Genomic DNA, 27,917 nt, shown 5'->3' on the forward strand with positions numbered 1-27,917 from the left:
TTTCCGGCGTCAAAGTTGTTATCGAAATGACTTGTTGGAAGTCAGTCGAGCCAAGCCAAACTTCTTGCGTATCTACTGAACGTATATCTTTAAAAAGAAAAAGAAAAAGAAAAAGAAAAAGAAGAAGAAAAAAAAGAAAAAGATTTCGCTGTTGATCGAGCGCTCGTTTGCCACGCTATAGCGATCAAGTTGAAACCGTTTTGTGCCATTGAGAAAAGTTACGAGGTGCGAGGCTCGCTGTCGGTTGGTTGGCTCGTTCCGTTTAACGGCCGCCGCTCAACATTTGTAAACGGCAAGTTTGAGTCGTCCACGCCAGTCGTTGCTTCACCGTTAGACAGCTAGCCAAGTCGTCTATTTGTTCAGCATTTTTGTGTGTTTTTTTTTTTTTCTTTTTATTTATTGATGTGTTTTTTTTTATTATTGTTATTTTTAAAAAACAGAAATAGCATAGCATCCACCCTCCACCCATGTTCTTCTCGGTAACGATACAGAAAACAGCTCTTATTCAGACACAACATTTCGCAAACAGCCGCAGTTCAACAACACATGTTTGCGTCATGTGCATTTCGTTGGAAAAAAAATACAGCAAATAATAAATAAAAGCCAAGAAAGAAAAGAATATTCGTAAGGGTCAGGGGCAGACAAGTAGCTATAATGGTCGTTGTGGTGATTTCCAGGACTTGCATTTCTTTTTCTTTCTTCTATTCTTACTGTGGCTGCTGTTGTCGATGTCTTGTTGTTGTTGTTGTTGTCGTCGCTGCCGACGCCGACGCCGCCACGGAAGGAGAAGCAATTTTTTGGCCAGGGTGTCACGCAAGTCGCGCCAGCCCCTGCGCAACATGAGATTGCCGTCGACGTAGCCCATTTCGCTGTAAAGGCTCTGCTGGTCTTGCTGCACTTTGTGAATCAAACGCTCCAGCAGACGGTTGCCCTTTGACAGGGAAGACGATTTGCCGCGGCCCAGGTTGGTTTTGCCCACCGTCAACGGGATCAGGAAGATGAAGGCCAGGTAGATGGTTCCGCCCGGCGTCAGTGGGTTGAACGTTCTCAAACTGCGTCCTTCCGTCACCGTCACCGAACTTGAGCGTTGCTGATGATTGCGGCTGCGTTTGTTTGATCTGGCCACGAACAATTCGTTACTCTCTTCGTCGTCGTCGTCGTTGTCGTCGTTGTCGTTGTAGCTGCTGCTGCCATCAATCCTGCGTTACGGGATTACATTTCGCGATTAGAGACAGTATACAGTAAGGGACGTCAAACAAGTCAAATGTATTGCAACTAAATGCAGCAACGGTAATAGGATTTTGATTGAGCTTCGACGTCAAAGTGGAGCCTTGAATGAAGATTGAAACGACGCGGAAGTCGAGTCGTCGTCATCGTCGTCATCGTTGTCACTAATATTAGTACCAGACCTGGCACCATCAGGGGGGGAATTCAAAACAAAACAAGCAACATCTCGAGTGAATCAATCAAACGGACCAACAGGGTGGAAACTGAGTTTCAAGGATGATGATGTCGTTATTCCACTTTTTTTTTTTTTTTAAAGAGTGTGTTTGTGTGTGTAGGTGTCCCGATAGGAAATAACATCCACATGCTCGTGAAACCAGAACGCGTACCCACAACCTGGGCTTAATTTATCTTTTTCTTTTTCTTTCTTTCTTTCTTTCTTTCTTTTTTCAATTTCTATTTTGGGGGAGGGGGGCAATCTAGTCGATGCGTTCAATTAAGGACTGACTAGACTTTTTGATGGTAAGCCATCATGACGCAGCCACCGAGGTCAATCCCAGGTGTCAAATACCACATCATTGACGGCATTTGCTTTTATCGAAATTAGGTCCACGTGAAACACGTGAAACACGTGAAAAAGAGAGGAAAAAAAGAAAAGAAAAACCTCAATGTCGGTCAAGGATGTTGTTTTTTCTCTCTCTCTCTCTCTCAAATAATAATAATAATAAAAAAAGAAAAAAATGAATAATTTTCTCGACTCTTTTCATCCGTGCATTTGTAATGCGGTTATTCAAGCGCAGGGAATCGTCTTGTAATGCGTCGACAACATTTGAGTTGAACGTCAAAAGAAAACCGATTCGTCACATTGGCGCCCATTTTGATTCTTGTCCCGTGGACGTTTTGGAGAAACGTGTCTCGCCATTCCAGCAGCAAACGACATGTTTTATCAACAGAAAAATTCTTTGAATAGACGGCGTTTTTGTTTTGTTTTCTTTTTTTGCCCCAGCTGCCTTTGACGTTGGCGCACGTTGGTCACCAACTAACTAACTGCTTGATGTCGTTTGCATGTCTTCGCTACTCTGTGCCACTGTGCGCCACTCTATGCTACTCATAAAGGAGGGAAACATTGTCTCACTCACCGGCCGTCGTTTTCGTCGACACGAGAAATGGGATTTGCTTCTTTGATGCGATTCCAGCCGGCCGGATAATCCACTGACGTGTGATACTCTCCGATGTAAAATTCGGCTGCCACTCTGTCGAGAAACAACGAGAAGACGATGAACGTTGGCAACACAAAGGTCATCAGCGTCGTCGTCGTCGTCACTTGATTGGCATATCGAATTGGCTTCATGATTCATCCATCCATTGGACTTGGGGTTTGGATTGCTTCTACCGCTTTGCCACTGTGCCACTGTGCTGAAGCGTTTGATGACACGGCCAAAATGTAGAACTGGTCCGGACGATCCTTTGTCTGAACATCGACTGCCACTTGTTATGTAGCATCCCTTTTTTTTGTGTGTCTGTTTAGTTTGTATCCAGATCATCCAACCGACGACGAGTGGGGGGTGCTACAGCCCACCTGCTCATCCGCCGACTTTTTTCGTTGTTTCCATTCGTTTTTATTCGTTTCTATTCAACTGCCGCCCCGTTTGGCAAATGTCATTTTTGATTCAATGAACTTTATCCGCCATATCGTTGCGGCCAATGTTCACTGATCCGACTTGCTTTTCTTGTTGTTTTTAAACGACCAAATTATGGAAATGTTCATCGTGTATCGATCTTTTCCGGGGAGTTCTTCTCTTTCTTTCTGCTTGTGCAACGGTTGCAACATCAGAACAAAAATACAAACCCCCACGTCACTGGGAGGTTGAGCTCCAGTGATCACTAGCATCGTCTTATGGAGACGAGTTGTGTAGATGTGGAGGCCGCGTTGGCTTCATCGGCCTAAGGTGGTGGTGGTGGTGGTGGTTGGGCGTTCGTTCGTTCGTTCCCGGCCACTGATCGGCCTAATACTAGTCGCGTACAGAGACGCACCGTCCGCGGTTTGACTGAATCTAACGGGAGTTGTTCACGGCATCGGGGCTTCTTCTTAAAGAGAATTTAAAAAAAGTAAAAAATATGATGGAACTATTCAAAGACAACACTCTGATGTAGCTTTCTTTTTTCTTTTTTCTTTTTTTGAAGGGAAAAAAGTTGGGTGCAGGGCAGTGCTGATAAAACAAAATGTAACTGTGATATTAGTCACTGGTGTAGTTTCTTCTTTTTTTGTTTTTTTGGTGCTGCGTTTCTTGTTGGATTGCGTAACAGCGAGACAATATGATTGTGTCCCACTTGTTTCATTATTCTCTTTTTTTCCCCTCCGATCTTTTTATTTCTGGGGTGGAATAAAGAAAGAAAGAAAACTTGCGCTTTGTCCGTCTCGTGTTGGGTTATGCTCCACCAATCACTTAGGCAAAGTTTCATCAGACGACAACGACCTTTATACGCAAACTTTGCCTTCCTCGCAACATACAGACAGAGAGCGAAAAGAAAAAAAGAGAACGAAAAAAAACGGGAGTTGGAATGGGGTCATAGAATCGAGTTTCATTATGCTAAAAGTATCCGCTTCCGGCCTTCATCTTTCCTCCCCTCCCACTGAATGGCTAGTGTGTGTGCAGTGCAACCAAACACAGACACACAGACAACATTCTTAGTCCTTCTCATTGCCGGAGATTGGCAATCTCCGGCCAGCATTTGTTCCTTTTTTCTCTGCTTTTATTCGTGAATGTCCAGCTTGAATCGGTTCAAACCATTTTTTGATCTTTGAGAAGACGCTTATTACGTTTTCGTCATTTATTTCAGTTGGTGCTGCCAAATGGCCGTTATTATATTCTTTCTTTCTTTCTTTCTTTCTTTAAAAAAGAAAAATGAAAGAAAAATGTTTAAATAAATAGATTTATATATATAGGGGTGTCATTTCCTGCGCAGCGCGGCAAACGTCTGGTTGCCAGCTGATAAGGTTCCATCTTTTTCCTTTTCTTTTTATTTATTTATTTATTTATTTATTTTTATTTTTTTTGCGATGAATTTCGTGTTTGATGAAATGAAACCAATAACTCGTCGTTGTCGACTATAATCGTAGAGGCGTTGCTCTTTTTATTTGTTTTATTGTCGACCCGAGAGAGAGAGAGGGAGAGAAGAGAGGAGAAGAGAAGAGAAGAGAAGAGACTCCCGGGGTGGAAACAACATCGGAAGGATCAAATGGCGGGCAATTCATCAATAAGCGAATCTCGTGCGAGTTTCTTCTCCCTCGGCCGATAATGGCACAAACTTTCTGCCATTTCCCCAATCGATTTAGGATAGAGACTCGTTTTCTTTTGTCTTGTCTTGTCTTGTCTTTCTATTGCGACTCTCTACGTTTCGTACTACTAGAAGAGTAGCAGCAGCGGCAGTGGCAGTAAGAAGTGACAAAGAGCTTCCCGAAATGCTTGACGAGAGAGGTCTCTCATGTCGTCGTGGTCATTCATCAACCTCCGTTTTCGCTCCCCATCGGCTTCGGCCACGGCCACCACCAGTTGTCCCGTAGAAATTGGCCATTTCGTGTTTTTTCGTTTATTATGATATCGGGGCGCGTCGCATTTAGGTTGGCGCCAACTCGGATGAGGTGGTGTCGCTTATATCGAACGCGGACGACGCTTCCGATGGGATTGATCCACGTTGATGAAAGACAAACAATAGGACGTAATACGGACCAATGATCGTCTCCCGATGTTTGTTGTTTACTGGTTTTTTGACTAGTTCTTTTGTACGCGTTTGTCTATTTGAGTAGGCCGGTCTCGTCTTAGATCGATTCGACGGTGTTGCGATGAGGTTCGGTCGGCAATGGCATTCTATAAATAGGCGTAGTGTAATAGGAGCAGTCGAGAGCGATCGGGAAAGTCGGAACGGAATCGCGTCAAAGTGAAGGGGAAAAAAACACACAAACGAAGAAGAGAAAGGACAAAGGTCACATAAAAATAGCGCACACTGTTTACTGCTTTGCGCATCTGCTGCCGTTTGCAGGGGCAGGGGCAGCGCCATTTTTTCCAGCAGCAAAAGGCGGCGTCGATTTATGCTTGTTTTGACAGGTGCTTTTTTCTCTCTTCGCTTCACTTTTTTTGTCTTTTTTTTTTAAATATTTTGTTCCTTCCCACTTTGACTTGTTTTTCGGCTCGCACATTTTCCACTATAGTTTGCCATTCTCGTTAGCCTTTTTTTTTATTTATTTATTTTTTTCAAACAATACGGCCCGAAAGGTCGGCTGGAAAGTGGGGCGGAGAAGAGGCAAATTGACGGTGGATTCAGTTGCCGCCCTTCATTTTCTCTTATCCTCTGGCACTCTCGGTTTCCTCTGTTAGCGAGTTGAAAGTTGAAATGATGCAAAACAGGTAATTTGACAAGCAAAACGAAAAACAAACAAAAGAGACTGACGTTTCCTCCCTGCCTTTTAGTCCGCCTTCCGGCCTTGTCAATCGATCATGACGCAATACGCACGACAACCTGACAGATGCATTTCCATTTGTCAAGTCGCTGTGTAAATTCTTTCCTTCCTTTTTTGCGTTGATCGGCCAAAAACAAGAGCAAAAGGCCTTTCCTTTTCTTTCTTTCTTTCTTTCTTTTTTAAAAACAAAAAGAATGGAACAAAACAAAAAAAAGGCCTATGATGTGTTTAATGGGGATGGTGAAGGGGGGGAGGAGGAGAGACCGTAGTAGACGAGTTATGTATTGTTTTCTATTAGACCATCAGCATCCATTCTCTGCAGCACCGGATGCACTGCATTTTTGTATTCTTTGCCCCGCTTTTTGTTTTTCTTCTTTCATCTTGAAGTTGGCGGGGCACAAGTTTATGTACGAGACTAGCCAAACGATCGTCTGTCTCTTTTCTCTGCGTCTGGGATGGATAGATAGGATGAAGCAAACGGAAGACGGCCAGTCTTAAGACGAATATATTTATTCACCGAAACGGGGGTGGGGGGGAGAAAAAGAAGCAAGATGAAGAGTTTTGTATAAGCTGGCTGAACTTTAATAACTTGTGTGTGTCTGTGTACGTTCGTTCGTTCGTTCGTTCGGTCATTCGGACGTACGTACGTACGTATGCACGTTTGCAGGATGAGTCACGCGCGCGGGAAATTTGAATCTGTCGCGCTTGTTTGATGTCTGCAAACACAGGCAAAGTTAAGTGGTGGTAGTTAGGGCGCGTTGGGGGGGATAAAGAACAGGGAATCCCAAAAAGAAATAAGAACTGAAAGGAGAAGAAGAAGCCAGCGACACTATTACGGAATGTATACACAGTAGTGGTACCATTGGCTGCTGCTGTGCTGCATGTCGTCCCCAATATAACCACGTAGATCAAGATTGCCCCTTTTTCTCTCTCTCTCTCTTTTTCGTCTTGTCGTTCACAGCACTCCCTCAGTGGTCGTTTCTTTACGGCCGCCAATCAAACACACATAGCAAGTGACTGTGTGTGTGTGTATGTGTGTGTGGCAGCTGGGTCAACAATCCATTTGGTATTCTTTTACTTTGGTTCTTTTCAGTGTACACACATACACACGCACACACTTTGTGTATCTAATATTTGATATTTGTTTTCACAGATTTTGGAGGGGGGAGGGGGTAGGGGGGGCGATTTTTGTTTTGTTTGGTTGTTTTTCATCGTCTTGGACGTGACCCTTCATTCGTTTGCGTAATAGAAGGGCGGCTGCGTCCATTAGGCGGGGGGTTTGGGGGTGGACAACAGATGCCGATGTTTGTTAGGTGCGTTACGCCGACTGAGTAGAATCTTGTCCGGTTGAGGTTTCCTATTGAACCGGATGGCGATTGAACTGCCACTGGCTGCATTTTGGTGCAATGTTGGGTCCAATGCGATGACGAGCAGATCAGATTCAAGGCTTCGGTTGTTAATTAAACGCAAAACAACATTTAAAAAAATGGCTGGATGAAGAATTTCAGAGAAAATGCATTGGGCAATGAGCGTTAATGTAGGCAATGTCTAGTTTTTGTGGCGACGACGTCGACTGGCGCCTTCTTTTCCTTTTTGTGAAACCCAAATGTCGTCTTGTTTGGTGCAAGAGGAGATGGAATTGGCCGCGTGCTTGGCCCGTTTCGCCACTGATAAACAACAGGATGAGTCTCTCTTTGTCTTCTTCGTTGACCATCCATAGACTTTGACTATTTGACTATTTGACTATTGGACTATTTGACTATTTGACCATCCTCTGTGAAATGGACGCCAAAGAGAGGAGACTCGCGCCAATCACAAAGCCCATTTGCCAAAAGAAAAGGCAAGGCAACTTGTTCAAAGTGGATCGATTACGCACTCACTTTGGCCATTTTTTTTGTTTTGTTTGGGTCACTTCGGAGGCTATCCTCAATTTGGTGATTGTGTTTGACTGTGTTGAACTGTGGGTGTGCAACATCCGCTAGGCGACGTATAATAATAACTCGCTCTCTCTCTCTTCTCTCTCGTTTGCGTCACATCACATTCAATATCCTATTGGCAGTTGACTCTGGCCGTGTTGCGTTATTATCGGACATGTATCCGCTCCAAATGCGGACATTTCTTTCTTTTCTCCGCTCATCGGACGTGGTTGGGCAGGTGATTTTTTGTTTTTGTCTCGCGTCCTAGCATCAGTCGTCACGGCGCAACCGATTGCTAAAAAAAGAGACGACGCAAAAAATGGCCGTCTTGTTTGTCCCAGAGAGAAACGAAAAGATCGACGGGGTATTTTTATCAACTTTCAAATAGAAGCTCCCAAAAAGTCGACTGTAGATCAAATATCACCTTGTTGATGTTTTTGCTGTTGTTTAAGCGCAATTTAATAGAATGGAGAGGAAAGGACAATTTAGCGGTTGACCCTCTACGGTTTTGGGCGCACCTGACGTGGAAAAAGGAAAACTTTCTCTTGTTTCATCTGCTCATTTGTTATTGAATTCCGCTTCCCTTCTTCTTTTTTTTGGTTTTTTCGGCCATTTTCAGTGGATAACTCGAGACGATATTTTGTGTCTTTCTCTGCTTTTTCACAATCATCGCACGCGGACGCGCGATTGTGGAATAGCCGGGCGCCGTTCAATGTCGTCGTCGTCGTCGTCCTGTTGTGAAACAAAACAAATGAGCAACTCGCGAACGGACGCACAAATCGAAAGATCTTGTCACTTTAATTTCTTTCTTTTGATTTGTTTTTTCTCTTTCTCGGACGTGCTGATCGAGAGATTGCCTCCTCCAAAAATCGAATGCATTTTCGATTTTTGATGTTGCCAATCGATTAGAGTTCCATTACCAATGGCGTCCAGTGATGACATTTTTTTCTGGTTCTTGTTTATTTTTTTGTTTTCGATAACCGGCCACGAGCCAAAATATTTCTTTCTTTTTCCTCATGTTTTTGTTGTCGTTCCCGTTTAATAAGAGGCCGAGTGGTCGAATGGCCGGGCGGCAACAGCGAACGTTCAACGGAATGCGGAATGCATTCCGCCTACGGTTATGTCCTTGCGCGTATGTGCCTGTCGACTCGCCATCGCCAATCAAATCCCGTTCATTTCTCTTTGCGAAAATGTCGTTTCCTATTTGCTGATTTCCCCCCTTTTATTTTCGGTGTGCGTGTGCGTGCGTGCGTGCGTGTGTAGGACAGGACGGGACGGGACGGGACGCTGGCTCAGTCCTTACTGGCTGCCATGTAATTAATTAGTCGACTTTTTGCATGTTAAGAAATTCAAAATTTGTAACTGTCGTCGAATTGCGGCTTTTGGATGCGAGTCAGAGACGTGCAATTCTGTTGGTCGTAATCTCCTTTTTTTTTCTTTTGTTTTCTTCTTATTTCTTATTTCTTTTTTTAAATATTTTGTTGGCCCTTTCGCGTAGAGGTGACTGACTAAGCGTTTTGGCTTCATCGAGAGACAAGTCCATTCGTCTCTGTTGCTGTGCACAACCAATTTCCCTTTGGTTTCTTCTTTTACTTTTATGTGATTGTCTTTTTTTTTTTCTTTTTTCCTTTATTATTCTTTTTGCATTTGTTTGTTTGTTTTGTTTTTCTTTGAGAAAAACCCGGCTAACAAACTGGATAACAGCTTGGTCCGTTTGTGTTTCTCTTTCCGTCCGTTCCTGTGCTCCGCTCTGCAACGAGCAACGAGCAATGAGCAATGAGCAATGAGCAATGAGCAACAAAAGGTTGCATGATGCGTTTCCAAAGATGAGCCGCCATGCGTCAATCGGTCAATGAGAAATAATAATTCAATTAGGGACGAATCGAGACGTCGCAGATGGTGGTCAATAAAAGAGGCAACAGGAAAACGATGGAATGCAATGGACAAATCACGTCGGCTTGGCTTAGCGAGAAATGGCAAGGACGAGGTGTGATTGATTGGCGTTCAAGGTAAACGGCGCCAGATGGGAAACAATGAGGCGCTCTTGTCTCTTTTTCATTATCGTTGATGCTTTTCGCAAAGTATAGGCGGGCGCATTAGAAGGGAAAAAGAAAGGAAACAATGCAACGCCTTGTTAAGAGCGACATTGAAAGACGTGGAAAGAGACGCCATGAAAAGGGGGGGCCTCTCTTCAATGATCGTTTGGTTTGCGTTGATGTCAAAGTCGGTGCTCAGTGCGCATTACTTTTGACCGAGTTTTGAAATAGTGAATTTTTGGCGCGCGTTGCGTCTAATTGGAAGTGACGGAGCGAAAGAAAAGAAAGGCAAAAGAACGACGAAGAAAAAAGAAACAAACAAACAAATGTCGCCTAGCCATCAAATGATGATGAAGCGATGCAAATAGGCCAAGCACATCGGCTCTAAAAATGCCTCCTCGTTTCGGGGGTTGGATGTTTGCAATCGGTGAGGGTCGGTGACGCCGCATTCTTTGGCAAAAACGACGACATGTTTGTGTTTGATTTATTCATATGACCTATTCTCTGTGTCTCTGTCTCTCTTTATCTCCCTTGATCTCCCTTGATCTGTGTGTGTATTTCGCGTCCATTTTCCAATTGGAAATAGCGAAATAGCGAAATAGCGAAAGAGACAATGAAATTGTTTGGACTTTTGGCCGACGCCCATTGGCTGCAAGTGCGTGTCGACGGACAAACGGACATCGACTACCATCAGCGCATTTTTTATTTCATTTTTGACTCGTTCGTCTTTGCAAAACTATTTCGGTGAAAACGAACGGGCCTCCACTTACACACACACGTACACACACAGACAGACACACTGGCGGAATGGCGTCGCTCGTTTCTTCTCATTGCGGATTCGTTTCGATTCTTTTGCTCTTCCTTTTGCTCTTCCTTTTGCCTTTTCACAGCGAGGACACACACGAACCATTTCCAGCTCTTTTCTTGCTGATGCTTATGGCGATGGCGTAACGTGTTTTTATTTTCAGACCCGCGTGACTTTTGTCAGGACCTTTCCTTTTATTTTTGATTTTGTTTATTCGTTTTTTTGTTTGTTGTTGTGGTGGTTATGCAGTTGCAGTTGCAGCTGCAGCAAAAGAATAAGCAACACACATTTGTGTGGACGGAAATCGTTACAGGCCCGTCTCGGGTCATTTCGCCTTGGGCGCGGCGAATCAAAGATGACGGCCACGACGCTACACTTTCCAAAATAGTTGGCCTTTCTTTTCAGTTTTATTTATTATCATTTTGGTTTTTGCTCACTTCTTAATGTCCACCCTGTGCCAGTCCGCCGCAACCCTCACGAAATTTCACGCATTGGGCGGGGTTGGAGGCGGATGAACGGTGACGGGCCGTCCCGGCATCATCGCTTGTTTACACATTTCAAGACGACGGAGGGATTTTTAAATTTTTTCTTTTTTTTTTCCCCCTTGTCTTCTGCTCGTTATGCCTAACATGGGCATATCGTCATTCATCGTTTTCTCCTGTCGTTGGTCGTTGGTCCTCCAATCCATTTGAAATGTTGCGTTTTCCTCGCCTCTCGAATTCGAGAAAAGAAAAAGAAAATGAAATTATGATTTGGTCGCGTACAAATAGATTGGACACGCTGAGTGGTGCTGATGAATCATTTAATAGGCCATAAAAATACAAAAATACAAAAATACAAAAATAATAATCATAAAAAAGGAGGACAAATTCAACGAGAGGTATACGTAAGAGCAGACATGTGTTGTGTTGAAAGGCAAAAAAAGGACGCCGATGGCCGACGTCAATGGCTGCGTTAATCGACGCTAAACGTCTATTTGATACTTTGGAAGAAGAAGAAAAAAAACGAATGCATTGGCCTTTGCCAAAACGAACGAATTCGAATTGTTTCGCCAAAAAATGTAGCCACTCAGTTAAGGGCGGATCGTGTGAACCGGCGTGTTGCTATGTATAGACGTTGGGTTCATCTGTTAAGCGACGCAAGAGTTATGTACTACAAGTGGCGAAAAATGCGCAAAAATAAATGCGACGGGCTGATTGTGTGGCGCCCATTGTCTCTTTCTGGCTCGGCCGGGACTCTGGTGCCACTCTGGTGCCACTCTGGTGGCTTCTGTGCCCGTCACTTGAGAGCCACGCCGGATTATTTATAGGACTCTTCGGCGTTCGGGACTTTGGGGCTCGTCTTTTTCTTTCGGTTTGCTTTCATTTTTTTGTTTTTTCTTTTTTTCCAATTTGGCAACGTCGTGAGCGAGTCGAATGGAACGGCGCCACTGGCGCGACGTTTAAGATTTGTAGGGCTATAGCGAGTAATTGCGCATTCAGCATGGCCGAGCGATATATAGACAACAGCAAACAGATAACGCACTTTAGTTGCAAGGGGAACGCATCAGAATAATGGCCCGTGCTCTTTTCCTTAATTCTAATGCGTCCATCATTGCAACAAGACGAAACTCTTTGTGACGTCAATGAGGCAAATTTGTCTTCATTTTTTGTTTGTTCTTGTTAAGTTTATTTTTATTTTTAATGTTGTATATCAGTAGAGGGTTCGATTAACGAAAAGACAAGCCCCAACGATGTGTTTTGAATGCACAGCCATCTCTTTTTTTCTTTAGTTTTCCTCTTGTTAACGTCACGATGCACTGCTTCAAGATTGAAGCGCGCACGCGTCCACATTGGCCCCCCTCTTTTTATTTTTTTTTATTTTATTTTTTATTTTTTTCTTACTTACTTACTTGTTTGGTTCCACTGTAGTTCTTAGAACATCATCTCTGTATAGTCAAAATAAAGAAAAGAAAAGGAAGGGGGACTCCGAGGTTATTTGTTTTCCTTTTTGGTATCGTTGTCCTTGTTTCGTTTTTTTAATTTCTTTTACTGCTATGTTGAACGTCCATCTCTTCTACATTTCTAAATTTCAAAAATAAAACTGGCAAAAGAAAAGAAAAGAAAAGAAAAAAAGTAGGAAAATCTCATATTTTCTAGTTAATGACGCGACCTGCCTGTCAAAACTTTTGGAGAAAAAGGACGGAAAATGTTGGGTGTATGTATAGGCAAGACATGAGACGCATCAACCGGGCATCAACACACGCGGTCGACAGGTGAATGAGATTTCTCGATCGGCAAACGTCCAATGATGCGTCGCGCACACGCGCGTCTATTTGAACGGGCCAACATTCCCGCAATTCTCAAATTCTTGACATTTAATTTTTTTCTTTCTTTCTTTCTTTTTTTGCCCCCAATTTTTGTTGTTTTCTTCTTCTTCTTCTTCTTCTTTCTATGTGGATTGGATTCCTCAAATGACGTCGAGTCAAATAAACATGTTTGCCACGCCATTCCACAAGAACGACAACACTGTAAGCACACTATAGGTCGTCGTCGTTGTTGCTGTTGTTGTTGTTGTTGTTGTAATAAAAGCAAACGACCAAAAGTACAAAATTGCAAAGCCCCCCTCCAAAAAAGGACTGAATCGTTTCTCACGTGAAAAAGCGCGCGCCGATACGCTAAACATGTTCTCTCTCTCTCTCTCTCTCATTCTCCCGTTTCCTTGTGTGCCTTTATGCGTGTAGAGGGCGCAGTGGAAACATTGGGCTGTATGGGGAGGGGGGGACCCTTTCTTCACTGCCTTTTGCACGCGTGTATAGTTTCTACACGCTACGGTTGGCGTTGGCTGTTGCCTATAGGTGTTGTACACAGAGAGGGGAAAGCTCAGTCAGCTCCGGCCAGTCTCCAAAGTCTGACCTGCTCTTCTCTCTCTTTCTCTAACAAAAGCACACATTTTTGTTTTTGCTTCTTCTCCTATTTTTCTTTCATTTCTCGTCTCACGCCTCCCTCCCTCCATTCAAAAAAAAACAAACAAAAGAAAACAAACCAAAAACATTTCGGATTGTGGCATCGAAGAAAAACCAGAAATTGAAAAGTGTCGGCCATTTGGTCCATCTTCAGGTGGGGACGCATTTTGACAGTTGTGATTGCAGGCGACGATGGATGTCGCCAATGTTGAATCACTTAATCTATTTTTATTTATTGTTTGATTTTTTTGTTAATGTTTAGTCGAGAGAATTGCGTAATTAACGGCTTTAGAAAAACGTGTGTGTGTGTGTGTGTGTCGTTTGGTGGAAATCGGGGGATGCGAAAAGAAAACAACCCCCACACAAAATGAAAAAGAGAGAGATAAACAGGAAACGGAAGGAAGACGAGTATTACCAGTCGAAGAATTGCGTCGGCAGCAAACAACTTTTTTTTTTTGGGGGGGTCTTTTCGGCGGGTGCGATGGGCGGCCAATGGATCAATCAAAGTGAAAGTTTTCAAAAAAACCGCAATTTCAACAGATTAGTTTTTTTGTTTCTTTTTCCTTTCATTTGGCCGGTGGCTCGTTGAAACAGTTGAAGAAAGAAAGAAAGAAAAACCCTTCAATAAGAAATCGACTGGTCGATGTTTGTTCTTGTTTGATACGGTGCAAGTGGTCGCATCTATAACGCGCTCAAACCCTCCTGAGTAGATTTCTCTCGTTTTCGGCTTTTCTATGCAATTCTCATTGCCTTCGTTGGCCTCGCCCCTGAATTAGCATCCGTTTCTTTTCGATTATTGTCTTTGGTGATTGCGCAATCGCTCGCTGCAAAAGGAAAATGAAGCGACGACAATCATTTGCTTCCTGGGCCCATTGTTGAAATTGCGCTTTTTCTGGGCTACGTACGCCGATCATCTAAAGAAAAAATGAGTTTTCGAGTCTTCGGAACTACACGCGATAGGCCCATCCGTCGTCGAATAGGGACTGGAACGATGGCGCACCTTTCAAGCGACACGACCGACGTTCATAAATAAAAGAATGCCAACAAAAGTTGCACGTCTCAAAACAGTTTTGTGAATGCCATTAAGCAAAAGTCGGACCGACATCGACTGTCGTTTGTTTGGGACGCGCGCAATCGATAGGTCAACTCTTTTGCAAATCGAGTCAGGCTCGTAACTCAATCGCCATGGTTACGTGACTGGCCCGGGCTAGTCAGCGTTGTGTAGGCCTCATCTCAATAATTCACTTGACCTGAGGTTCGGTTGTTTGTTTCCCCCCCTAAAAGAACGGCCTGATGGCAGCCTAGGGGACGGGATGCGCATTCGCTGCTGGAACGCCGTGCGACGGGACCCGACACGGAGATATGGTCTCTTATTATTTTTGCTTGTCGTCCGTTTTGCGCGCGTCTTTAGCGGCGAACGATGGAGGCACGCAACGAGCAAACATCGGGTGTCGAGGAATAGAAGCTGTTTTGCGTGCCCGTCGATGGCTTGTCGTCCGCGTTGATGATGGACGATTTCCTCGTCCTTTTTTTTTCTTTTCCTTTTCTCTCAAATAATTTCGACACTGCCGTGAGAAAATAGGCCGACGGATCCATCATCCCCCCATTCGGTGCGTCTGGTCATTGGCCGGCCATAAGGAATCGGCACGGTGAATTCGCTCTTGACGATGACGTGCTTTTTGTTGGCCTTTCAACGACGGCAGAAGGATTTCTTGGTCCATCGCTTTGAGTCGAATATCTTGTTGCCTCTTCTTCTTCTTCTTCTTCTTCTTGGCCAATTTTTTTGTTCCTCTCCTTTTTTCCTCTTTCTTTTAATTCTCCTATTGGGTTTATTTCCTAAGCGGGACGGCAGCACGTACAAAAACACGGTCGGTTTACATAGGATCTTGTTACTCTGTCTGTGTTTGTCTATCGTCCCGTTTGGATTTCCCTTTTATTTTATTTTTTAAAATTTATTTTATTTTATTTTATTTATTTTTTTGCCGAATTTTTCCTTCTATCCAACATGGACGCATCCAAATGCAATGGATAATAAGACGATGCGTAACGTTTTTCCTCACCAACAACTCACGTAATAGCCGGAAAAAGAAAAGCAAAAAGAAATGCTAATACAAGGGACTGTGTCTGTCTCGATTCGATCCATCGGGCAGCGTCTCTTTCTCTCTTCTTTCTCGGAGAGGGGCAAAACAAGAAAAGAAGGAAACCAAACAAAAAGAAATGGAAAGAAAGAGACACCTGGTTCGGTTATAGTTTTTTCCCGTGTCTCAAACTCTCTCTGTTGTCTTTGCCTCTCTATATGGGTAGAAGCGGACGGGCAAGAAAAGAGAGAAAAAAAGACTTTTACCAAATAAAACGGACGTGTTGATGTTCGTGATTTTGTCTGGACGCGTTACGTCTAAAAAAGAAAACAACAAAAAAGTGGGGGGGATAGGGAAAGAGGAACGATGAGATGCACCGCATCTGGAATGACTAGACTGGACGACACATTTTGTTTTTTCTTTTTCTTTTTGGCCTTTGCCATCCGGTTCTCGTCTTGTTCAACGCCTCCCCGATTATTTCTTTGAACATCCGGACGAGACAAATGCCGTTTCGTTTTAAAGAGGCACCAGTTTCCTTTGCTGTTTTGTTTGGTTTTCTCTTCCCAACGTTTTCGAGATTCGAGAAGAAATGGGGGGGGGGAATCCAATAGAAACGGCATCGACTCGATGAACTGACCCGAGACTCTTGCCTTTCTTTTTGATTGATTTGTTTTCGAATGTCGAGTCGACGTACAGGATTTGATGTTAATGGCACATTGTTAGCACTGGGAACCGAAAGAAGAAACTATCCGGTTTATCGTCATTATTCATAAAGGGATTGGCCGAGTTGATTGCGGTCTCTCATCGATGAAGAGACAAGAAAAGAAAAGACGGCCGGGTTTGAAGAGACTCACGACACGCGTGATGGATGAACGGTTGTCACTTATCATTCGCCTCTTCATTTCACCTGCTGCTGCTGGTGCTGCTGATGCGTGCGTGTCTACGTATTCATGCGTCGTCAAAAACAACCATCAACTCGTCATTATCTCGCATTATCTCGATTTATTGGTCATTGGCCGTTTGCTTTAAAAGGACAAGAAACAAAAGGTCGGCGCTGGTGCAGTCCACCTTTGTGCATTCGAAGCCGTCGACACACAGACGCGTCTCGATCGACTCCATTTTTTTTGCCCTCGTCTCTTTGAATTTCTCTCTTGTTGTTGTTGCTCTCTCTTTCTCTCTTTGTCTCTTCAGAGATGAGAAAAACGACATTTTGTGTGTGTCTGTCTGTCTAAAGTAGCGCTCTGTCAAGTGCAGCCAAAGTTGTCGATCGGCTCTGTCGGATGCATCGACGATACCCAGTTTTTTTGTTTTTTTTTATCTTCTTCGTATAGAAATCAAAAGCATTTTTTTCTATTTTATTTGATATTTATTTATTTATTTTTTGGTCGATGGCCAAAGAAGTGGATCGCGCAGCTTCTAGATGCGTTCAAGCTGTCGGCTGGATCACGGCAGACATAGTCGCAGCAGACACACAGCTCGAAAAGAAGCGAGGGGGAGACGAGTTAGGATTGTCACACGACGATCAAAAACAAGAAAGAAAGCAAAAAAAGCGAAATGCTTGCTATGGATCTATGTCGAAAAAGAGGGGGCAACGAAAAGAAAAGAGGTCCTACTTTGAATATGCTAATTCGGTTGATAGAAAAGAAGGCGGTGACATCAGGCCCGTGCCCCCCCCTACACGCCTATGGCTCGTCTTATTCATCTGCATAACGGCCATCGAGCGTTTCTTTCTTTTTCTTTTCTTCTTTCGTTTGACCAAAACGCTTTGGGTTAAGGTCAGGCGGCTAGTCTGATTCATCGATCCTCGTGCATTTTCACTTTGCGTTTAGTGTGCGCATTTCGACGTCATCACGTCTATCCCGAACACTCACACAACCTTAATAGGTTCCCTTCTTCTTCTTCTTTTCTACCTTTTTATTTATTCCATTTTTTGTTGTTGTTGTTGTTGTTGCTTGTACGCCGCTTACTTTTAAATTCTATTATTGTTTGTTGTAATAGCCAATGCACTCTTCTCTGTTTTGTTTTTTTGTGTGTTTTTTTTTCTTTAGAGTGCGCTACGCCGACCACCCGCTTCGCCATTCTTTTTCCTCCCCGTTTTTTTATTTCTATTCATTTTTCTTTTGGCTTTTGAACAGTAAAAAAAAAAACACAAAAAACAAAAAAAGGGGTTGGAAAAGCAAAGTTGGCTGTTGTTTTTTTTATATCCTTTCATGTTTGACTTTGCTGCGTTAGCTACTGCACGATGCACGTACGCATCTTGTACATATTGCCAAAAGAAGATGGGGGCCTAATATCGTCAGAACGAAACCGGATTTTTGTTTCATTCAACCCGATAGTAAAAACATTTTTGTTTTTTATTTGATTTATTTTAAACCCCCCCAAAAAAAAAAAAAAAACTTTTGAACTCCGCCTTGTGCAGACTTGAAGTAAGGAAAGAATGGAATGACAGGCAACGTTGTTTTTGCCTATTCGATATTCAAGGCGGAGCATCTTTTGAGGACGTTTAGAAAAAAAAACAAATGTTTCGTACGCATACGGTTCATCATCATCTCGTTTGAATTGACTTGACGTGATCTCATTTTGACGTTGCTCCGTTTCGGCCTTCGTGTCGTCGTCTCTCATCGCGGCAACGGTGCCAACTTTCTTGGCTTAAGATGGACGAGGGCCCCCCGTTTCTTTTCATTTATTTATTTTAATTTTTTTCTTTCCTCTACCCCAAAAAACTAAAATGTTTCGACAACGTTGCATCATCCAAAGAGTTGCCGGAAGTTTTCGTGCAAGCCACTGACGATTGCGGTGCACACTGCAAAGAGAAAGGGATTCCATCACACACAACACCCACGCCGACTTTAGTGTACGCTGGAATCATTTTTGATCTCCTTTCACGGCCGCGGATGAATCATTCCCTCCCCCCTTTTCTCTCTCTCTCTCTCTCTGTCTCCCTCGTTAAAATAATTGAAAGCCAAACCACCAACCAAAACACGGCCAATAAAGTCAGACAGAGTCTGTGTGTGTCTGTGTGTGTGTTAGATTATTGAGGTCAGTCAGTCGTTATTCAGTTTCTCACTCACTCGGCCGGTTTTTGGGTTTGCGTTTGTTTCTTTTCGATTTTTTCTTCCCCCGAATCGAGTGACTCAGTCGATGGACGCGCATACAAAATCAGACTCGCGGTTTTCCAATCGAGCGAAACGGACGTTGTGTCTTGAACTTGGATCAAGTCATTGAACGTTTAGGATCTGTGTGCGGCAAACGTCTCGACTCTTGTTGCCCCACGATGTTGTTGTCTGTGATGAGATGACACGAGCTATGGAAGAATTGGTCGTTGCGTCGTGGCTGGCCACAGTCCGATATCCTTGCCAAGCCTCGAGAGAGAGAGGTGTCTAGGCTGCATTATGGGGCCTTCTGTTCTCTCCGTGTTTGTGCGCTGTGATCACCAACGCATCGACTCGTGTGTTTGAATAACAATCGGCATTACGAGCACATAACGTTGCGTCTTAGAGGCGGCTGTTTGTGCCCTCCTTTTAACGCACCCTGCTCCCTCAAGGAAGTGGATTTCGGAGGACGACGACACTGCGGCGCACGACACAAAACACACAGAGAAATAAGAGAGAAAAGTTGGAGCGCCTCGTGATTTATGATGATGGATTCTGCTTGTGTGTGCGTTGCAGCGCAGTCAAACGACATGGAGGAGAGGCTTAGCAAAGTCCTTTGACTTTGCAACTCGGTCGCAGATTCTCTTTTTCGAGCCGAGCAGCAAAACTTGAAACGCCGACTCTCCAACTCTCCTGTTTTCTGTTTTTGTTTTTGGTTTGTTGCTTCTTTTTGATCTATACATTTAGATTTTGTTTGCAATTATTTTCCCAAAAGCTGACTGATCGTTCTGCTCGCATACCAATGACTTGTTATTTCGTCTTTTTGAGCCCATCTTTGTTGCTCTTATCTCTTTTTTGTTGTTTGTTTGTTTGTTCGTTTGGGCTGGAAATGTTTAACAGCCATTCAGAGTCAAACAGACAGGAATGTGTTTTCTCTCTTGCGTATGCGAAACTTAATCCCGAATGGGGTTCACGGTAGCACAGCTGAGCAACTGCAGCGCTACCGTTTCTATTTGATGGCCGGTCAGTTCCAATTGTGTTGGCCTTTCCGTAGACAAATGCAATGGAGACGGCCAGTCTTTCCCTTTTTCTCTAGAAACCAACAGAGTAAAAGACTCTTTTTTAAAAAAAGACGGTGGTGGTTGTGGTGTAGTTGTGTGCAGCATTTTGACCTTATTGGAGACAGCAAAGAAAAAACTGGTCTCTCTTTCGTGTGCGTTGAGCCTTCAGTGGTGCCTCCCAAGTCCCTTTAAATCTTTCAATCTTTAAATCCCTATATAGGATACTACTACCCAATCAGCTGATTGGGACCAATGGCTACGGGTTTTTTCTTTTTTTCCCTTTTTTATTTTCTTTATTTTTGTTTGTTCTATTTTTTGGAAGGCAGCATTAGCATTAACACAGTCTTAGTTTATTCTGCAGAAACCAACTGGAGAAGGGAAAATAAAATAAAAGAATCCCAGTCTGTTTAGCGTCCAAACATCGAAATAAATAAGAAGAGTAGCAGGAAAAAATCCAAGAAAATAAAAAGGAGAACATGCAAAAGTAGTGAAAAAAAAGAGGAATTTCGACAGCAACTGACGCGCTTTCGTCCTGCGGCCACGTCAAAGATGGATGACTTTGGGCTGGCTGTTTCTCTTTGGGCCTTTTTGCGTTTGGCCATCGCCAGAATTGTGATTGGTATATTAGACTTGCAAAAAAGCCTTCACGAAATCAGGAAAACTTGGGAAATAAAAAACGAGTCCACCCTTCAAACATTCAAAAAAACAAAACAACTAAAGCAAAAAAACGGAATTTTTATTTCGCTTTTTCATGTTTTGTTTTTTTTTTGTGCTAAATATCAGTTTTATAGTGATAGCCAGAACGGGATACTTTTCCTGCTTATTTTGTTTTTTGTTTGTTTTTTTAGGGGGGTTTATTATTGGCGTTATCGCCTTTGACCATTTCAGCAAACGAAATTCAGCTGAAAAGTATTCGGCCTTTGGACAGGATGCCGTAATCAGTCAGAGTTGATTGGCCTTTTATTTTGCTTTGTTTTTGGTTTTTTTCTTTTAGATATTTTTCTTTGATTATGTCTAGTTCGGTATGTAGGAGCAGGGCCTCGACGAACGCCATTTCGTTCAGAAATGCGAGCTAAAGAGGGAAAGAGAGAAAGAGAGAGAGTTTAGACGGACAGAGACAGGCAGACGTGTTTTTCTGGTTGGCTATTATTGTGTGTGTGATTTTCACCTGGCCATTGTTGGCCGTAAAATGTGTGGCACAGTCGATAGCACCACGGCCACCAAAAATGACGGTGAGCAGACCAGTCAGGTGAAGGTGACTCGAATCAGAATCATCTGGGAGGATCAGCGTCGTGCGAGAGGATGTCCTCGTTCATTTTGCCGTGGCTCGTTCTCGTTCTTTGCCAGCCATGTTTTTCTTTGCGATTCTTTGCCCCATGGTACGCAAAATACAATGGGCCATTCCGTCTGTGGTGGTGTGTTGATTGTCAAAATGGCTCAGGAACAAAAAGGAGGAGAAAGATCCAATCAAAAGCGAAGCAGCGACTTTTGTTTGTGATTTGATTCAGAGGCGCTTCTTTCCATTTTCCTTCTTCTTCTTCTTCTTCTTTTTAATTCATTCATCTATGCACGTTGGTTTTGTTCTTGCTAGAGTCAGTGCATTGTCAAACAAAAGCAATTCGTTCTTTTGTTTTGTTTTGTGGTTTTATTTTGGATTATACTTTCTCGTTGTGGGTTGCCCAAAGCTACTTGATTTGCTGCACGCACAATCATGTTTCGGCGCCATCTTCTTCTCTTTCTGTTTCTGTGTTAATTCATCGCAACACACACACACACACACACACAATTTTTGTCTTGTTCTTTGTTGTTTAGATTTCGGGTTGGGATACGGTCCTCGTTCGCTTTGGTCGTTCGCTTATTATTTGTTGAGACAGTCGGGACGAAACACAAATCAGAAACGAGGCACGGCTCCCGTCGGCTACTTTTAACCAATTTTTCTCTTTCTCTCTTTTCAATTTTTGGTGTCGTATCGCATTGCGTAATAAATGAAATGTTAAGGAAATGGAATATTTTTCAAAACAAAACAAAACAAAACAAAACAAAAAACAGTCAAATAAAAGAAAGGGACGAAATTGAATTCCTTTCTTGGGGTGGATGGCGGGCGGCGGATGGGAAGGGGGGAGGAGGACTCGATGATAAATGGGGTGACAGTTTAACCCGATGCCGACTGCAAATGGCGCCTCAACCCGCATCGCGTTTTCTGATTCATTATTTATCCATTACGCTGTCTCTATGATTTATTGAACATTAGCCATAGCCGCACGTCAACTTTGTGAAATTTGTTTTTAATGTTTTAATTTGAACACCCCATTTCCCCTCCCCCCGACCCCCCAAAAAAAACAACCAAAACCAAAACCAAAACCCAAAAAATAAATAGGCAGGTCATGTGTGATTGAAGGCAATGGCGGCCGAATGGAGACTGTTGATGATGACCATGTTGCCGGTGCCACTCGTTTCGTCGTCATCGCATCCGCCGTGGTCGTCGAGTGCCTCGTTTCAAGCGACGCTCTTCTTGGCTTCGACTTCTTCTTATCCGGTCGACGACGATTACGTTGACGGGCTGTCTGGCAACGTGAGCATCATGATGTCGACGACGACGACGACGACCAACACCTCGACCCACCACAGCCACAGCCACAGCCACAGCCACAGCCAAGACCATCACCAGCCCAACCCGCACCTCTACGAAGGCAATAATTTGTCGTCGTTGGCGACGGGCGCGGCGCCGACCGGTGACGACGTCATGGACGACGAACGTTTCCCGGCCTACGTCAGTCTGTTGATGATGTTGTCGTGCGGTTTGATTCTGGTGGTGGGACTGGTCGGCAATTGCCTCGTACCTGTCGTCATTTGGAACAATCGCGACTTGCGCAATTCGACCAATCTGTTCCTGCTGAATTTGAGCCTGGCCGACATCCTCGTCCTTTGCGTCAGCATGCCCACCGTCCTGGTCGAGATCTACGAGCGACGAGACACCTGGATCTTTGGCAAAGTCATGTGTAAGTGGCCTTTCTTTTCCTTTCTTTTCCTTTCTTTTCGTTGCGTTACGTCCATTTAATTGAGCGGCGCCCACCACCTGCCGTGTTCCAACGTCATTAGCCGACCGGCAACACTGGCCGCCAAACGTTGGCGGCTTCATTCATTGCGACCAACAGGAGAGACGAGTTGGTTTTTAAATGGCCCCCCAAAAGAAACGAAAGCAACAAGAAGAAAACTACTGTTTTTCTATAGCTCCCCCCACTCTGGTAGACAGTTGAGAGAGAAAGAGAGAGAGACACAAACACAAACAGATGAGTGGCGTGTACGATCGTATTTCAGTTATTACGGTGTTCTATAGCGAGAATAGAGCAGCAGGGATGGACTTTGCAAATTGAATTGACCGGCTTGGTTAACTATGGAGGATTAGATTCTTTGGGGGCCAGATGTAATCATTGCCTTACCGCCGTTATTACATTTCTTTTTTGATGATGTTATGATGGCAGCAGGTTTTTTGTTCCTTATTTTCCTATGTTCCTATTTTCCTATTTTGATTTGCGCAGAGGGAAGAGAGGGAGAAGAGGCAGCAGGGCCATTTGACACTGTCGTTGTTTGGCTCGTAAAATAAAAGGCGGTCTCCAAAAAGAGTCAACTGAAATGAAACTTCTTTTGTCTTGTCTTTTTTTGTTTGGTAGTCGACGTAGCCGAATGGCACTCATTTCGCCAGAATTACATCAACAACAACAACAACAACAGCAGCAGCACCAAAGTTGTCTTCTTCTTCTTCTTTATTTTGGCAGTTGTGTGTGTAGCCGTCGTACCTGTTTTTCTTTCTTTCTTTCTTTTTCTGGGGAGGGAAGATGGGAGGATCGCAGGTTCGCAGGTTCGCAGGTTCACATTAGTCTTTAAAAAGAAAACAAAAAAATGACTGGCCAAAGAATAGCGGAGAATTTGTACGCAGAGGCAACGTCAACCAGGAAACACCCAGAAGCAGAAACGAGCCCCACGAGTCGCCGATTGTTCTGGTGGCTGGTGCTTGTCATCGTCAATGAGCTGAGAGAAATTGGATTATGCAAACTGGTTTCTTTTGTTTTCATCGCTGCCGTAACTATGTAGATTTTTCAGATTCACGTCGACCACACACACACGGACACACACACGAACACACGACCAATATTTCAACTGTCATTCTAAAAAAATTTCTCTTAAAAAAGAATAAGAAAACGATCATCGAGAGTCAAAATAGAACGCGATCAAAGGCCTTATAAGTAACCCCCAAAATAAGGGGATCTGTCGAAATTGAGGCGATTGGCTGCATATGATTTTAAACATTGAATTCCATTTGAATAATGCCAGGTGTCCAACTGTCATCATCGCAACCTGTTCCGCCCGACCGAGAATCAACTTGATGGTAGTTTTGTAGTTTTCGAATGCCAATCATCCCGAATTTGAACACACTTTTTCTAAATGAACGGCCGTTATGTTCGCTAGTTGTTTTGCGCTGATCCGGGTGCTAATCAGCTGTTGACGTTCAAGTTTCAAGCTGCCAAACTCGTCGTTTTCAGCTGCTGAATCGTCCTACTGTAGACGCATGCATATATACATGCGCTGAATGATGTTGCAATTATTCATCACTAGGTAAATAACATGGGGGGCAAACTTTAAGGAAACATCAATTAGAGCCGCACCGGTCGGCAGCCTTTTCGTGTGTCTGCAACGTCATTTGCTCCGCTCGCGTGTGCGTCTGTGTATATTTACAGTAGAAGGCCGGGCTCTCTCGTATACATCTATAGATTTCTATGATGCTGGTATGCGCTTTTTATTTTGATTATTTGTATACTGATGTACAGTATATAGCACAGAGAGAGCTGAAGAGCTGGAGAGCTGGAGAGGAAGTGGGCGGGCTGAATCGTGTTTATCCGATGGCGTTTTATGGCATTTCATCTTCATTTCCTCATCTCTCACGAACGAAAGTTTTACGATTTTGGGTCCGTTCCTTTTCCGCGTTATTGAAACTGTTTATCATTTCTTTTCTTTTTTCGACGTTTTAGTTGCTAGTTTTTTTTTTTAGTTTCGACTCGACAATGGTCGTTTGTATTTCGGAATCGTCTCTTCGTCAGAGGAGTGCGCAATGAAAAGAAAGAGACACACGACGCAGCCTGTCGAACGAGAGGCTATCGGCCATCGACTTATGGGTGCCATTCGATTGCAAATCAGGTGCGTTTTGTCGAGTCAGGGACGCAACAAAACGGACGACAATTGCGTGAATAGTTGAACGCTTTGTTTGGAACGCGCGGGTTCGCCGCCTTACACCGAACGAAACACATAAAAAATGAGTTTTGAAAACGAGATAAACAAATGACATGCTCGTTTCGATCAGATGGCGTTTTTGGCTCGGGCTTTGCTGGCTCACGCACGCCCTTTCGTTTTTCGCTTTTCGCTTTTCTCTTTTCTCTGCGTAATCGACTGTATTTTACTTCACGTCAACTTGTTCTTTTCTCGTCTCCGTGTTTCTTGTCTTTTTTTTGGTTTTTTTTTTTTCCTGTTTTGCTCAGCGTCTTTTCTAAGCGACAACAACAACAAGTGGATTTATGGCTGTCGGCTTTGAACGTTCAACATTTGTCTGTGGCTCTCTATAGACATGCACACCGCAACACACCGCCGTCATTTGTTTCTCTTGTTCGATTTGTGTTGCTGCGAACAAAAACAAACGCTAAACGTCTTTTCTCCACAAGGCCAACTCAACAACAACAACAAAATAATTAAACCCCCGAAAGAAAAAGAAAGAAAAACAAAAGAAAAAAGGTGGGGCGCCAGGTGTGTCGCGGCGTCTGCAGTAGCGCACACGTACGTATACGTGGCACGCGGGATTTTCACTCGCGACGGCGAGAGCAGACAACAGCAACAACAACAACAACAAAAAAGTGACACTATTCATTTGAATGTGTGGCTCACACGTCATGACTTGCCACTTTTTGGTTGTTGTCTGAATAGAAACGGATGCATTGCAAACAATTCGAGTCAAAAGGAACAAGTCCAGCTGCAGACGATGCCACACTCTGATAATTATGTTGCGCAAAGACAACTGTCACGGCTGCACCAACAGCAACGATGTAACATCTCCTCCCCCCTCATTTCATTTTGATTGTTCAATACGACAAAACACTAAGAGAAAAAGCCAAAAAAAACTACGACGAAAAGGAACGAAAAATGCGATCGATCATTGCGCGTTTTGTGACATTTTGGCCCGCCTTTTTTGAAGCTTTGCCGTGTATTGGTGGAGCGCACCGCACGTCCAAGGACGAGATGGCATTTGTCGTGCATGCTTCGATAAACTGACTGACTGATCGGTTATTGAATGTAGAAAATGATGGTCTCCTCGAAAACAGTTGACGGGCGGCCTTTTTCGCCGTTTCCACTGGCCGAGGTTGTTGAACCGCCAACTTCATCTCAACATTTTTTCCCATTTTCTTTGTTGTCCGCCTCGCATCTTAGATCGCCGAGAGTTGCTTTTGCCCCATCTCGTTTATTTGAATGAGGAAATTTGAATGATAACTTCGATCGATCATTGCGAGACGGACTCGAGCAAGAAAATGCACATCAGTCCTCAACTACGACGAGATAACATATTACATTACACCGAAACGCTATCATCTTGAAGATTGTTGCTTCCCCTTTTTTTCAGGCGTATCTTTGTAGAAGAATCCAATTCAAAACGAAACAACAGCAGACAAAATTCAAAACAAAACAACAAAAGAAATGGGCTCCTCTTTTGGTGTATCCTCGATGAATATCTCATGAGTTGCAACTGCCGCATCGTTGTTGCCTGTTGTTGCAGCAGCCTGTAAAGACTGTTGGTTATTTCCAGTTTGGCCTCTTGCATTCACGCCAAAAAAAACAAAAAAAAAAAAAAAACACAGCCATCACAGATTGTAGAACATGAAAAGAATTGACTGGCATCTCTCGACAATTCTCACCTTTCTTTTTCTATTCGCATCGAGTATTTATGACTTTTAGCTTTTAGGGGTGGGAGAAGACCAGAGAAGAAGAAGATAGTCTCTGTTGTCGATAAGATGGCGATGGTAGCATTGGCTAGCCAATGACCTTTTCCTTCTCCTCTCCCTGTTTTTAAAATGGAATGTTATTCTACGGTTTTCTATCGCCATTCTTGCGGATGATAAAACTTGGCAGTCAACTTTTATCGTCATTCCTCTATAGTTGCGGGCTGCTACCTCGTGCGTAATAATAACGACACCCGCAAAGTAAAAAGTAGTACACTACTAGTATATGTAAAAGCTTGTGCAATTGCATTAAGCCCCATACCTTGGGCCTCTCCCCACCCCTGACGGGGGGTATAGCCGCTAGTAGAGTTGCAGAATGGCATCGACCAGCCCCGTGCGGGAGTCGTTTGGAAATCGAATTAGACCCGTATACACTTAGATCTACCCGTCCTGCGTGTGTGGATAACAGAACAAGGTTTTATTTTTAAATTATTCTTTTTTTTTTTTTGGGTCTATACTTGACTGGCTTTATTCGTTTATAAGTGAGCGAGTTGAAGAAAAGAGAATAGTTTTTGTTTTCCAAGTTTCGGTGATAGGCGAGTGGGGTGCACCGTGTAATTCTACTTCATCAAGGGCGTAATCAAAACTGTGATGACGCGGAAAAGAAATATGGCACACACATTCCTTTAATCAAAACGTTTTTATAAATAATGCAATGAACGTCGTGCGGCGTGTAGAGTAGTGGCCATCAAGGCTCCTATGGAATCTCATCTAATCAATTACGTTGTCCCCCCTCCGCGCTTGTTTTCGTCTTTTTTTCTTGAGCGCTCGTTGGATGTTTCTAGTTCCAACTCGATGGGCATGACGAACAAAAAGTGGACTGAAATCCCCTAGCCCACCCCCTTTTGTTTTATTATTATTACTATTATTATTCCGTCATCTAATAAGAAATGAATCCTGTTTATTTGTATTCTTTTCCGGCGCATTCGAGTCCGGTTGAAACCGAGTGCAAACAGGCAAACAAAAATGTGGGTATGTGTTTTGCGTGTCAGTTTGATGGCTGAATTCCACCTTTCTAGTCTGCACGCACACTTCATCTTTTTCTTCTTCTTCTTCTTCTTCTTCTTCTTCTTCTTCTTCTTTCTTTTTTCTGTGTCCAACTCAAACAATTTTCGTCTTATGGCAAAGGAAATTAGCATTTTACGCGTCATCCTTCTCAATCGGTCTCTCTCTCTCTTTTCTGTTTCGTGAATAAAAAATTTAAAAATAACAATTGAATTCCAAGTAAAACCATCGCCGTACGATCGTATCCGGGTACATTTCCA

The 27,917-nt window shown here is 43.5% G+C and overlaps 2 protein-coding genes across 7 annotated transcripts in view; one reads left to right on the forward strand and one right to left on the reverse strand.

Annotated features, from left to right (window-relative positions):
- Positions 1–27,917, forward strand: part of LOC116931212 (glutaredoxin-3) — a 39,471-nt gene that overhangs the window by 6,823 nt on the left and 4,731 nt on the right. The window contains exons 1-2 of one of the 6 annotated variants that reach the window (XM_032938744.2): positions 13,292–13,538; positions 21,993–22,614. In XM_032938744.2, coding sequence (XP_032794635.2) covers positions 22,017–22,614 — 598 coding nt within the window. In that variant the 5' untranslated portion in view covers positions 13,292–13,538; positions 21,993–22,016. Of the gene's footprint in view, positions 1–440; positions 499–13,291; positions 13,539–17,863; positions 19,270–19,367; positions 20,848–21,992; positions 22,615–27,917 lie in introns of those variants that run through there. The other 5 variants (XM_032938748.2, XM_032938747.2, XM_032938752.2 and 2 more) reach the window with 5 other exon arrangements.
- LOC116931217 lies at positions 449–2,706 on the reverse strand. Its single transcript, XM_032938761.2, has 2 exons — positions 2,364–2,706; positions 449–1,199 (listed from the first exon to the last, which is right to left on the reverse strand). Exons 1-2 carry the CDS (start codon positions 2,573–2,575, stop codon positions 650–652), a joined length of 762 nt encoding a protein of 253 aa, XP_032794652.2. The 5' UTR covers positions 2,576–2,706; the 3' UTR covers positions 449–649.

The sequence above is a fragment of the Daphnia magna genome, linkage group LG9, assembly GCF_020631705.1.
Source record: "Daphnia magna isolate NIES linkage group LG9, ASM2063170v1.1, whole genome shotgun sequence".
NCBI lineage: Eukaryota > Metazoa > Arthropoda > Branchiopoda > Diplostraca > Daphniidae > Daphnia > Daphnia magna.